Source organism: Pelodiscus sinensis, chromosome 1 (assembly GCF_052426305.1).
Source record: "Pelodiscus sinensis isolate ZL-2025 chromosome 1, ASM5242630v1, whole genome shotgun sequence".
Lineage (NCBI taxonomy): Eukaryota > Metazoa > Chordata > Testudines > Trionychidae > Pelodiscus > Pelodiscus sinensis.
In genome coordinates this window covers 56,233,974-56,248,632 of record NC_143052.1, presented here as the reverse complement: position 1 = coordinate 56,248,632, position 14,659 = coordinate 56,233,974, and the positions used below count along the sequence as shown (strand labels likewise).

General features: G+C 40.3%; 1 protein-coding gene across 2 annotated transcripts in view; it reads right to left on the bottom strand.

The window, feature by feature from the left end:
* IRAK4 (interleukin 1 receptor associated kinase 4) overlaps positions 1-14,659 on the bottom strand; it is a 32,666-nt gene that overhangs the window by 17,718 nt on the left and 289 nt on the right. Inside the window, exons 2-7 of one of the 2 annotated variants that reach the window (XM_006126501.5) lie at positions 14,331-14,495; positions 11,565-11,710; positions 11,067-11,264; positions 9,936-10,096; positions 6,004-6,068; positions 4,719-4,833 (exon numbers count right to left, since the gene is read on the bottom strand). In XM_006126501.5, coding sequence (XP_006126563.1) covers positions 4,719-4,833; positions 6,004-6,068; positions 9,936-10,096; positions 11,067-11,264; positions 11,565-11,710; positions 14,331-14,491 — 846 coding nt within the window. In that variant the 5' untranslated portion in view covers positions 14,492-14,495. The remainder of the gene's footprint in view (positions 1-4,718; positions 4,834-6,003; positions 6,069-9,935; positions 10,097-11,066; positions 11,265-11,564; positions 11,711-14,330; positions 14,496-14,659) is intronic. The other variant, XM_006126503.4, reaches the window with a different exon arrangement.

Here is a 14,659-nt window from a genome sequence, read left to right as displayed (position 1 = left end):
TCCACATCTTAATGTCATAAAAAGCTAAGCATTGGGTACTTATAGCCCACTCTATTAGTCTTATTTAGCAGATACTCTAATTGACAATATTTTCCTATTTTTTCCTTCTTTTCCCCACCCAATCCCCTCTCTTTCCCTGCTATTTTTTTGTACGCTGGACCCCTTACTCCATTCATTTGAAGAAGTGGGTTGTGCTCACATAAACACGATACCATCTACTTTGTTAGTCTCTAAAGTGCTATAGAACTATTCATTGTTTTTTTAAGTTTTTTTACTTTAAATTTTAGCCATCCCTTGTGATTCTCTCAATACTGATAGACCATAACAGGCCCCAACAAATAATTTTATGTAGTAGGTCAAGATCTAAATTCCAGACACTAGGTTTTGGATGCCATATAAACTTGAGGCAACACTATTTATCATTAGATCATTAACACTTTTTTTTCCTTAACTCTCAAGAGACCTATGGAAAAGGAAACATTTTAAGATAATTAAAGACATGACTAAAGTTCTTGAAAGTCAGTATTTATATATCCAAACTCATTTGGCTATATTAAAATTTCAAGAGATGATAATCTGATATGTTTCATATCTCTTGCACTGCTTTCAACGTTGGTCTGACAGTTTTATAGCTGCGTTCAGTAGGCCATTTTAAAGATTAATACTGTAAACATTTCTCTTTCTTCCCATGTATAGCAATGTGTAGATTTGTCCCATTACATTTCCTCTTCCCTCCCAATCAATCCCTCACCTCTTTTTACTTTAAGAGCTGCATGAGGTTGTTTCACAACATGCTCTTTATTTCTTTGATTACACACTGGCAATCACAAAATTGCAACACAAATAGCTAACTACATCAACAACACTTACTTCCTAGATTTTATTTCAGCCTCAGCAGTCACAATATCACATCCACACAACCAAGGCAAATTGTGCCAGTCAATAAAGAACTTCATGAACACGAATGACTAAGTGAAAAGCTAATGTTCTTTCTTGAAGTGACTGCCAACATACAATTTACCAGCACAAGATTTTCATTTTGGTTCATGGCACTAATTAGACAGGAAGAATGGGAGCATTTAACTCCCACCATCTGTAGCCCAGTGAACCACCTAGGGAAAAGGATTGGCATGAATTCCCTGCCCTTTCTCCAGCTCAGCTCAGCTCAGCCTAGGCTCTGTGTAGTGGAGGAGATGAGCCAAAAAAGCAGTGCCAAGTACCCGGTTAAGTTCTTGAAAATCAGCAAATAATAAATATTCTGACACCCACAATTTCCCCCTCTGGTCATTGCATGGCCAATCCTTGGACACATAATAGGGAATAAGCTTGTGCTCTCCCTTGCTTGCAAGGGCCTGGCCTATTTCTGCCTCCCCTTCAGGTAGTGAGTGCTCTGCTCAGCTCTTTTTTTCCCCAGGGTATGTCTAGACTGTAAAGATCTATCGGAAAAAGATATGTAAATTGCGCTCCGCATTTTGCTTATCTTTTTCCGATACTTTTGTTAGAAAAGGTTTTTCCAAAATTTGGCCCATCTAGACTGGGCCAAATTTTGGAAACCCCCCCTCTTTCAAAAGCCCCCATCTTCCTCGTGGAACAAGGAATACAGGGGCTTCTGAAAGAGCGTGTTTGCTCTTCTTCAAAAAAAGGTGGAAGAGCAAACAAGTTCCCTGGATGTGGCAAAGTCTTTGTCAGAATACCTCCAGTATCCTGAAAAACCCTAGTAATCTAGCTGTACCCTTAGTGCTGATTCTTGAGGTTACAGAAACAATTTGCAAAAGGTTTTCACATATGCCCCTTCCATAAAACAAGGCTTGCCTACAAGCCAACTTGCATCAGTTTAAAGTGTTTTGGGCTGTTTTTAAGTGGATCTATTTACAGCAGCAGAGACACTTAGGGCTAGTCTACACTCAGATGCTGCATTAGTTTTAAGTCAGTTTTTAATATGATTTTATTAAACTGATACCAGTATTAAGTGGACACTCTTCTAGTGGATTAACCCAGGTTTATAATGGCTTAGTTTAACTAAATGTATTTAACTATATTTAACCCTTTCGTTAAAACAGTGACACTGTTTTACACCAAAACTTATTTCAGTTTAAGAGTGTCTTATTTGAGTTTAGTTCTTCAGTTTTCTACAGGATTAAGTGAAACTGAAATAAGCTACTCTGAAACCAAAATAAAGAACATCTGCAAGTAGACTTGCACTGGTTTAACTAAATCAGTTTTAAAAACCTCAAACAAACACCTTTTCTGAAACAGGTCCAAGTCTCTGTATAGACAAGACTGGCATTTAAAAGCTTAACCCTGACAAAGTGATTTAGCTTGATTATGAAATGTCAACATGTAAGGTCCATTTAAAAGTCATATTACAGTTTTTTCTTATCATTAGTTTTTCTTAAACAATTGCTTTCCTCTTGAGATTAATGCAAAAAAAACCGAGTCACAAATGTAAAAAAGATGTGATCTTTCAGGTCTCTTTTCCTGCAAAGAAAGTTCTTGAGATGAATGTGTATACTTCAATTTATAATCTTTGACTAGTTTTATTACTAACACACTATTTTTTTGGTCAGAGTCTTCTAAAGGGGCAATACTACAGCGTGGGTAGAAGGCAGTAATGTTCATTTGGTCAGGGATGTAATAGTACAGTCGATTAACCAATAAGCAAAAGATTATAGGTTAATGCTATAGACTACATGCATTTTCCCCCCTCTCCTCCCAAATTTTTTAGCAGGCTGGCCAGAAGTTCAGATCAAGTCCTGGCTTGAAATGGGTCTGGGACCTACCCCTGCTGCGGCTCTGCATTTAAAGCGTATTAGGAACCAGGTGGGCAAGCAGCCCCGTTCAGTTCTGGCTCACACCAGGTTCAGGAACTCAGACCCACCCTAGAGAGGGGCTGCTGCCACCCTGCGCTGCTGCCTCTTTATCAGAAGCAGCAGCACAGGGTGACAGGCAGCCGGTCCGTGAGGGAACTGGTTTTTAAACTGGCTCCCCTCGCAGACCAGCTCCTGCCTGGCACCCTGCACTGTTGCCTCTAATACAGAAACACAGTGAGAAGTGGCAGGGGAATCCTCAGGAGGTTAGGCCGGAGAGCACTGGCTCCGGCCCCACCCCCGGGGACTATAGAGTAGTCGACTAACCGATAAGAATTCTCGAGATTACTCGACTATTCAATTAACCGATACTTAATATCCCTACACTGTACATGAAGTAAGAAGCCTTTCTTCTCATATTCTTTCTGTAAATTATATCTGTAAATCATACTGACATTTCTGTGCTAACATTTTCTCCCTCATGTAGGCAGCTGCACACCTTGCCAAACACAGATGTCATTTGTTACAGTTACCAGGGGGCTCAAACCTACAAGAATTGTACTTAACAGAAAATAGTACTTACTATCATTCTGCTTACTAAGCCATTATGCAAACTGGTTTACAGTTGTTGACACTGACTCCCATGTTCCTGGAGTTACAACTGATGTTACAAGGATAGAGACAAGGACAGGAGTGGGAAGCCTTTTTTGAGTTGGGAGCAGCTGACCCAGAGAAAGATCAGTTGGGGGCTGCACACAAGTGAGAAGCAAAAAGAAAAAAACCCATCTCACTGACGAGGCCTGCAACTGAGAAGGAGAAAGACACTCCCCACATTCCCTTTGGAACACCACAGCATGGGGGGTCCAGGATAGTAGTTTTTGTGTGCATCAGTCCCATGAGGGAGGGTGGGTAGAGGGCTGGAGCACCAGTGTGGGCCCCCTAATGCTGGGGGAGAGCCCTGAACTTTGGGGGCCAGATCCAGTTAAGCCAGGGGCCACATCTGGCCCCCAGGTTCCCCACTCCTGGACTAGGACAAGAAACAAAGTTTTAGAACCTGTATGCCTGACAAAAATGGTTACAATAAATAGGGTGGGAAGAGAGAAATTTATCACAAAAGATAACAGATTGGTTTTTAAATGACATTGTTACTGGAACAAACAATGAACTCTGGCAGTCACTGATAACAAAGTTACAGGTATTTAAACACTTCACAAAACTTTCAGTCTCTGGAGGGAGCTGCCATTTTTTCCAGACAGGTTGTTAATCATAACGGTCTGTCTTGTTCTAATAATTAGTTAATTGTAATATAATTATATTATATCTACTCTCCTAATACATTAAAATGTTTATATAAAATGTTAATTGTATTTGCCTTCTAAATGGAAGGCAATAGAATATCACAGTATGACCACTTCAAATCCATTAGGCTACATCTACACTGGCGCGTTCTCACGCAAAAACTATTTTGTGGAAGAGTTCTTCTGCAAAAACTCTTCCACAAGAGAGCATCTCTTGCGCAAAAGCACATGCCAGTGTAGATGCTCTTTTGCACAAGAAAGCTCTGATGGCCATTTTAACCATAGGGCTTTCTTGTGCAAGAAATTCCTGTTGCCTGTCTACACTGGCCTCTTTTGGAAAAGCTCTTGCGCAAGAGGACTTATTCCTGAGTGGGAGCGTCTGAGTTCTTGCGCAAGAAGCCCGGATTTTATACATTAGAATGTCAGTTTACTTGCACAAGAACATGCGGCCAGTGTAGACAGACATCAAGTTCTTGCGCAAGAGTGGCCGCTTTTGTGCAAAATCGTGTCAGTGTAGACAGAGCCTTAGTGTCTCAAGGACATTATAATAATTTTCTAGTCATCAACCGAAGTACACGACAAAGTTAGAAAACAAATAATAAATTTCATTTACCAGACAAGCCAGTCTGTCAAGTAGTGAACCATTGAGCATGTATTCGTATACCAGACAAGGCTGATCACCATCCCCTGAGAAACCAAGAAGTTCTACTAAGTTCTCATGTTGACACCTGTGACAAAGAGAAATCTTTTAAATTAGTTCTGCTACATGAAACTTCCAACATTTAGAAAAAAGTTTAGTTCTGTTAGTGCTTCAGTGTGAATTATTGATTGCAAGACATTAGATAACTCAGCTCAATTAGTTTATTCATCAAAGGTAGATCTGCACAACTAGAGAAGCTCACACAGATGTAGCAGTTTAGTCTGTCTCAAAGTGTGAGCTTAATTTGACCTAAATAGTCCATTTGTTTATGACAAGTAGAAGATTAATATACATTACTCTCCTCTGTACCAACCATAAACAACAACATTCCAGATGTTAGCAGAGTATGAAACACAAGTTTCATGTAGAGACATAAACTGTTTTGTGCTAATAATATATATATAATATAAAATTAGTAACAATACATAAATCTTATTTCTGACAGATTCAACTCATGGGGAGAACAAACATTTGAACAGTTAACTATTAGTAAATGTCTACAATACAGCTTAGTGCAGTGGTCCCCAACCATTTGGGGTTGCCGGGCGCTCTCTCCCTCCCCTCCCCCAAGCGCCGCGCGCCCGGGGCCGGCGCTAGCACTCTCCCCCCCCCCCCCAAGTGCCGCACGCCCGGGGCCGGCGCTAGCGCTCTCCCCTCCTCCCCCAAGCGCCGCGCGCCCGAGCCGGCGCTCTCCCCCCCCCCCGCCCCGCCCCCAAGCGCCGCGCGCCCGGGCCGGCGCTCTCCCCCCCCCCCCCCCAAGCGCCGTGCGCCCGGGGCCAGGCCAGCCCTGAGCACTTGGCGGGCGCCGCCAAAGGCCCCCGTGGGCGCCATGGCGCCCACGGGCACCGTGTTGGGGACCACGGGCTTAGTGTGATTACAAAGCATTCTAGGAATTCAGTTCATAGTTTTACAACTTAGCCTAAATGCAAGGCATTTTGGGAATATATCACATTGGCTAACAGCCTGCAAACTCAATGGGATTACTAAACTACATAGAGTTAATCATAAACCTAAATTTTTATCTTGAGGAGAAAAGATTCATATTAGCTTTGCAATGTTTTCACTTAACAGTTTCTGAACTATTTTGTGCAAAAGTATAGCAAGGAACCCCTAAGGCAGCATGCTAAGAAGGAGATAGCTTCAAATGTAGGCAGTCTGTATCCACAGTTATGTTAAATTTACATGACTTAGTACCTACTTTGCCATTATTTTAATTTCTTGATCAAACTGCTCTTTCAGATCTTGAATGCTTACATCAACCATCTACAAAAAATATATTAGTTCTCCATTAATTTTGTAGGTGATATATTACATACAAAACAAGTTCACTGTAAATCTTACCTGGGAACATCTCTTTTTTGTAAACCACAAAAATTAGTTTAAAAAGTTGGCACTATAATATGTACTATGTAACATCCTTAATCAAACATCTTTGCTGATCCAGAAAGACTGGTACTGATTAATATTCAGGTGGTAACTCTCACAGATGAAACTCCTTCCCACTCCCCCATATCTCTCCCAAACAATATCACATTGCAGAAACTGATGAACAGCTCCACTTATGCCCACATTCTTGCAAGGAAATTTCACACTTAATACTGCATTGGTCATTGCATTTGTTATGTCCTATCTAACAGACTGTGTTCTTCCTGTATTAATCCCAACAGGAAGGAAGGTTGGTCTTGTGGCTAAATCATAAGAGTAAGAATTAAGAGATCTGGACCAAGATTTAACAAGAAAGAGAAAAAAAAACAGATGCTTAAAGTAAGGCTCTTAAATTCATGTCTAAGCATATAAATGGAGCACCAGTTGAAGTCAATGGAAATTAGATGGTGCTCAGCACTTAGAGAGGAGGGGACGGAGTCAGAGCACTTCCTTATTCCATATTTTACAGAAATTGAACTAGATCCTATTCCTAGCAATACCCCAGATTTCTTTTGTGACCTTACAGAGTCAGAGTGTAAGGCCAGAAGGGATCACCGGATCATGTAGTCTGCACATGAGATCATAAATCCCATTCAGTTATTCCTGTACTGAGACCACCTAAAACATTAAGACCCTCAGGAGATTAAACTATAGTGTACCACTAGGATTGCCAAGTGTCTGGTTTTGAATCAGACAGTCCAGTATTTGAGCTTTTTGTTTGGGAAACAAACAAAATTGAGAAAATATAAATGTCTGGTATTTTCTAAATATGATGTAATGTAGATTATGATGTAATGTCAAGTGTGTCTGGTATTTTTGTTGAAACCATCTGGCAACCCTATGTGCCACAAACAGAGAGCAGGAGGGACTGAATGAACCAATGCAAAGCCCCCCTGTTTTTTAAGAGAATTGGTTTGGTAAAATATACCCAGATAATCCTAACAAGCAGCCCCAACCTATACCAAAGCAAAAAAGCCCATGGCTGCTGCCAATTTAATATGGTGAAAAAAATCCTTCCTAATCCCCAAAATAGCTATCAGTTTGATGCACAGCATGTGAGCAAGACACACCAGCCAAACATATGAGAAAGGATTATCTGTCTTGGAGCACTAGCCCACAGTGCTGCCTCCTGCGGAGCTGCCTACACTGCCTCCTTCTCCCACAGAGATAGCAGCATGGGGAGCAGGCAGGAACCAGTGCCTGGCGGAGCCAGCTTAAAAACCGCTTTCCACAAGCACCTGCTCCCATGGAGCAGCCTGTCTCTCCCCCTCCACCCGCCTTCCCCCCCGCCCGGCTGCCTCTGAAGAGAGGCAGCAGCATGGGGGACAGGCAGGTACTGATACATGCAGGAAGTGGTTTTCAACACGACTCTCCACATGTATCAGCTCCTGCCTGTCCCCCTCACCCTCTGTGCTGCTGCCTCTTTATCAGAGATGGTGGAGGCAGGTAGAAGCCAGTAATCACAGGGAGCCATCTAAAAAGTCAGCACCCCCTCAGCACTGGCTCCTGCTTGCTCCCCCTTGCATGTAAACATGTAACTGCTAAAAATTTCAGGTTACACATTTACACAAATAAACAATAGTTAACATCTCTAATCCTGACCCCCTGCAGGTGACCAGCTGAAGTCAAGAAGCCATGAAATTTAAGGAAACACATGTACCACTGAGCTCAGCCCTGTGCCCCTGTAGGTAAACCCATTATGCAATCCCTTTCTCAGATGCATCAACCTCTATTTTAAAACTATGTAGGTTATTTGCTCCCACTAGGAATACTGGGAGACTGCTCTACAGCCTTACTTCTCTGATGGTTAGAAAACCTTCTAATTTTCAGCATAAATTAACTCATAGACAGTTTGGTGTCAGTTATTCTTGTGACTCTTTCCTGTAAGTTAAACAGCTTTCCTTCCTCCCCAATGTTTGCCCACTTGACTAAGTAATTTGGCTTCTGTGCAACAGGGACTTTTCTCAGGGGACCAATGAAGGATGTTCTCTCCATTTCCTTCTTGTGACTGGTTATACAATAACATTTTGCCACTGCTTGTGATAGAATCATTGACACTATATAGTTATTCTTTATTATTGTTACACTGTATTCTCTTGTTCTTGGAAATGCTGATTAGAATGACAGAATTTGTGTAGGGTCTTCCACACAGAACTCTCAATAGTCCCCTTAGTAAGAAAAGAAGTAACTACGTAGACTTCTCTCCCTCTTAAATTGCCAAATTCTCTACAGTCAAGATGGTGATCTTGACACTGAGCATCCAGGGCCTGAGATAAAAAGCAGCAGTAAAGTTTGAGGGGAGGGTAATATCAGAACTTTTACAGGGTTGGAGAAAGATGCTTATTCCCTGGTATGTGAATGTTTGCCAACAGATCGTTTTTACTGTATTTGTTAGTAAACTGAACAATGGGAGTCTGCTTCTCCAGCCTATTCTCCCACAAATGGTTCCAGTTAAATCAACGGTTACAAGAGCTAAAACCTGTACCATTAGAAAGAGAAATCTGAGCTCCTACACAAAATTATGGCAGCTAAACCTTAAGATATTTTACTCAGCGTTTCAAGATATAGCAGCTCAAAAATGCAGATAAAAATGTATCTTTTTCACTTTAAATCTGAGACAAGCTACATTTGCCTCCCAAAACAATCATGTTACATTGTTCCTCTGAATACTCATGAATGGACAATGTCAATTACTTTAAAAAGCAAGAAAACAGTATGTAGTAATATTTTTCAAGAATTAAAAGGGGTCTTTTCTTAGCAATTCTACCTTCCACATTTGGAAAATATTAATTTTTTACTGTGTTGTTTTAAATGGAACTTGAAAATATCACATCAGCATTACTATATACTTCCTTAAGTGTAAGGTAATTGGATCTAGGATGTCAGCATAGCAGCCCGATCACCTGTTTACCCCCCCCCCCCCCCCAATTGCAATACTGGGCTTAACATTTACATAAGTAAATATTTATATTAAATCAGCAAGTTTATAATAGATAAAAGTCAAAATATTAATGGAATGTATATTTAGCTTGTGGAGTCACTTACCCACTAATAAGGTAGAGAGCTTAAAAACAAACAACCTCCCTTCACCTCCCCTAAAAATGACCAGACACATCTGAAGCACTGAATCACAAAAATCAGAATGGGAAAGACCTACAAAATCATTGCTCCAGCCTTTTCCATTAACTGGATTGGTTCCTTATAATAATGTCTTGGTCTTTAAATAGCTCTTTTTAAATTGAGCTTCCATGTCATCTTGGAAGCATCTAAGTTTATCTAGGATAAAATTACAAAGACTACCCATTCTGAAGCTTCGGCACACAAACTGATCACCGGACCAAGAAAAAAATTCATTTCTGTCAATCGCATACTACTGAATCCTCTGGTGTACCACAGAAGGTGAGAGAATTTGTGTCATCCTCTGAAACATATGATATTGGCCCCTTTTGGAGACAGCCATTAACCTCTTATAAAACAAAATCTATGTTACTAAAAGTCGTGACAGGTGACTAATAAATGGATGACATCATAATGCATTTTAAAAGGAGTTAAAATCTGAGAAATATTCTCAGCCAACTGAGTTTTCAATTATGTCAAATTCTGAAGTATCTCTGTCATAAGATTACTGAATGTGTCCACTTAAAATACACCATAGTAACACCATAAAACATATGAGACTCATACAAAATAGATAGGACAACTTACAGCAGAAAGTTTTTTCACTGCCACAATTCTGCCATGGATGTAGCCCTTGTACACAACTCCAAAGCCTCCTTCTCCCAGTTTATTACCTCCAGCCGATATAGGTCGTTCATCAAAGTTGTTCGTAACATTTTTCAATTCATGGAACCAAAAGCTGTGGAAACCTGAAACAAAGAAATATTTCACATATAAGATGGAACCAAAATGTCAGTTTCACACTGAGGTACAGGTGTGCAAAGGTACAGGTGTGCAAAGTGGCTATCTCCCTGTTTTAGCTCTATTTAATCAACAGATTTATCAGAATACAAATAGGCATTTTGGATCTTTAATTTTGGATTAATTCTGCATTTTAAGCCAGAATTCCTCTCTCAGTTGACGGACGGATGGACGAACGAATGAAAGAAAAGCAAACAAATCACATGAGCGTTAGCTATACTTTGATAACTCTGTTCACTACTTCCAGGTAATTCAAGTACAAATCTTCCAGTGCCTTGTGTGGAAGAAACCAGATACACAATCAATTCAGCATTAATTTCGGAGCTCAGAGACCAATAGCCCATGAAACAAGTACTCCAACAGTCCAACCTCATCACTAACACTGACGTAGAGCACATTGAAATGAGAAGCTTCTATATCCAATACTCCACCTCAGTGGCTTTGTCACTATCCAGATGGAGCATGCATACTGAAAGTTTGATGAACACAGGCCAAAATCCCTTTGTACAGGCAGCACAAAAATTGTACCAAGGATAGGAGGTTTCTTACAGGGACTTGCAAAGGTATAGCAAAATCTGGTTCCTTGTTTGCTAAAGAAGCTCAGAGTTATTAACACCAGTTACAAACTTACCGATCAACCACACAAGTCATTTGGAATCAGAAGTATGCAATCAGGCAGCACCAGCAGAGAGAAAGAGAGGAGACACATACACACAGCAAAAATGAAGTACTGTACTATGTTAAAAGTAAACTGAATAATCATGTTTTATTCCAAGTTATGAACTACGAACAACTGGGGTGTTTGTAACTCTGAGGTTCTACTGTATATCCTTTCCACTTCCAGAATTTGGCTCAAGGATATTCGTAATAACAAAAGGCAACAGCTGAAGCTGCATTTAATTCTTCCAAAGTTCATACCTGTGTCACTAAGTTGCAGATTGTCATTCTCTTGAGGTAAGCAGGAAGGAGCTGAAAGTTGTCCCACATTACTCTGAGCTAAAAGAGGCGTTCTAGATATTACTTTTTTTTCCTGTACAGGCACTTGTTTTTCATGTATAGGCATAGTTTCTTGTGAAGAAAAAGGTACTGTAAAATCATTTGCCACCCTAACAGCATCTGCAAATGAAATTAAAAATATATCTAAGAACGCTGGGAAACAGAAAATGATAAGTTATAGAATACCAGCATTTAATAAAAGCTAACAGATAGCTAAGCTTCATTAAATGTGAAAAGTTTTACATGTGTCTAAAACTTAAATATGCATGTAACATCCTAAACAATTACTCTTAATCTACATTATTAAAAAATATGTAAGAAGAGATGTAACTACCTTTGTGTATCATTTAAACAAGCTATTTATTTCTTTTAAATTGAGAGCTACTGTGAAGTTATAGATACCACGGAGAACAGAATTACCTGGAAGCAAAAGGCTAGCTGGTGCTAGGAACTGATTCTTGATCAACAATTCCACAAGATCACCAACTGTACAGTTTGATGTTCCCCAGTCATACAGTAATTCACAAGTGGGGCTCTTTCCCATTTTCATTAGCCCTTCAAATCTCCTTAAAAGATAAATTAAAATCAAATTACGTATCCTGCAAATATGGGGGAGTGGAAGGGTGATACATCCAGGTTTCTTCATAGCATAAAGAGAAGGTGTGAAAAGGTTGGGTTTTTTTTAAAAGCTTTCTTCTGTTTATTCCTAATGTTTTAGAGAGTTAGTTTGTCTGAGTGAGTCTGTCGCTTCGTCCGTCTATTCAAGAACTCCTCTTAAACAGTAAGAGCGAGGGCTACCAAATTCAGCATACAGCTTCCTCTTATTGTACCTTAAAGCATGGAAAGGGTTTAGTTGTTAAGGGCCTGGATCTGCCTGGAATGAGATTATTTTCTGTAAAACAGAAAGGACGAGCTCTGCTGGCAGGGACAGTTATACTGTGTAATGGCCAAGGGTGCAGCAAGGGGCCAGATATGGGGCTTGGAATAGCTATAAGTTCATTTGGGTGGCAAGGGTAAACTGACCACTCACCACCCAGGCAGTGAAGTCCCCACTGCAGCCAGCCCCAGAGATCCACCCCACAGCCAGGGGGGTACACCAGGGAGCTGCCACCCAGCCAGCACAGCCCCTGCCAGCTCCTGCACCCCTCAAACTCACAGTTCCCTACCTTGAGCCTCTCCTCACCCCCCAACCCTGTACCCCCACACCTTCAGCCTCCTGCCCTGAAAGAGCTGAGTAATGTCAGGTAAATCTTCTAATTAGTGATATAGGCTAAATTCCTCACTGGCTTATCTCCATAAAGAATGGAATTGCATCTGAAATTAGTTGGGTCCCATATCACCTGTATCTGTCCCATTCTGAGAATCTTTATAATAGCTTATGTTACTGTAAGGGAGAAGCTTGGAGCCCTGCAAATCTGCAGATATTTGCAGCTCGTTTTGCAGATACAGATGCAGATTCAAATTTGTTATCCATGTAGTGGTCTAGAGATACAAGACAGGAGCTATCTGGAATGGTAACTTTCTGCAAGTTCATATAAACAAACAAATAAAAAAAAACACAATGAAGGCTTAAAACCTTAATGTCTCAAATACTAAATATCTTCCAGCATTCTTTTTAGGCTCAGAATAAAATAAATGTGATAAATCAAATTAAAAAGTTGACTTTAGTTTGTCTTTTACAATAACAGCTATGAAATTCAGAAACCCAATCAGGTTATACAAGTATGGCCAAATTGGGTCAGGCCAATGGTTTATCTAGCCCAGTATTCTGACAGCAGCCCCTGTCAGAATACAGAATACTGGGCTAGATAAACCATTGGCCTGACCCAATTTGTCAGACATATTTGTCAGACAGAATTTTTGAGTGATCCACCCCATGTCACATAATCCTGGTTTCTGGCAGGTGCAAGTTTAGGAACACCGGGAGCATGGGTTGTATCCCTGACCATCTTGATTAACAGCTACTGATGGACCTACCTTCCATGAGTTTCAGAGGGGTAGCAGTTAGTCTGTAACTGGAAAAACTTAAAAAACAGCGACTAGTTCTGTAGCATCTTAGAGACTAACAAAACATGTAGATGGTTTCATGAGCTTTCATGGGTATAACCCATTTCTTCAGATGAATGGAATTTAAGGGGTCCAGTTTTCAAATAAACAGCATGGGGGGGGGGGGGGAGGAAGGAAGAGAAGGAAAAAAAGGGAAAGAAATGATCAAATTAGTGTCCATGCTACATAAAGCTGTTAAGAGCACTTATCAGTGGGTACTAAGTGCTCTTACCAGCTTCATTTAGCATGGACACTCTAATTGACAATTTCTTTCCCCTTTTTTTCCTTCTCTCCCCCCCTCTCCACTCCCTCTCTCTGCTATTTATTTGAAAACTGGACCCCTTAAACTCCATTCATCTGTAGAAGTGGGCTGTGCCCACAAAAGCTCATGCATGATACCATCTAAATTTTTGTTAGTCTCTAAGATTTTTCCTATCTTCCATGAGGAAAGACAAGATTTTGTTTTGAAGGACACATATTCCATGACTTTAAGACACTTCTGTTACATTTGTTGCTTCAGCTTCAATCTCCATCTCCAGCCCTGTAGCTCTAAGCAGACTTGAGGCCCCCTACAGCTGTCAGAAGCTGCCACAGAAAGCAGGGGCTGGAGCTGTCACCCATCCCCAGTTATCAGCTCCCTCACCCTCCTTATTTTAGTAACAATCACTGAAATGTTTGTTTTGAATTTTTGTTTTATCACCTGAGATCTGTCTGTAATTTTATTAAAAATAAACCTGACAAAAATCTCAACCTTACCTGTGAACTTTACTGAATTTAGTTAAATGTTGGCCTTCACAACAATCCATGGCAATGATTTGCACAGTGTGCAGTGTGTTAACAAATCCTCCTTTTGGGTTGTTTTAAAATTGTTACCTGTTAACACCTGGCCCCTAGTTTTCTTGTGTTATGTGAAGGAGTAAATAACAATTCCCTACTGACTTTCTCAACACATTCATGATGTTATAGTTCTCTATCATATCCACCTCAGTTGTCTCTTTTTTAAGCTGAACAGACCCAGTCTTTTTAATCTCTCCTTATAGGGAGGTTGTTAGAAGTCACAGGAATGAGGAAGCAATATTTATATTAAGTAGCTCAATTTGATTAAAAAAACCCTATTTTATCATGACTTTTATACAATACCTTATATGCATTTGATTGTATCTGTTTTCACCAGAAGGATTTTTTATATCTACTGCTAGCTTCTTCCATCCTTCTTGGGGATCAATGAAATCAGCCAGTTGCATCATGAGTTTATAGCCAATGGAGCGCAAATATGTTGAAGGAGTTATGGATTTGCTCATCTTCCTAACAAATGCATTGCATCTTTTAAACACAGGATTTTACAAGTACAATAGTCATCAAGCATAAGACTCATTGTTATCTTATTTTAATTCCCTTGTTTGTAATCACACCCCGGCCTGCTTTCATTCCCACTACCCTTCCCCCGGTTGACATTAGGTACCTGAAGA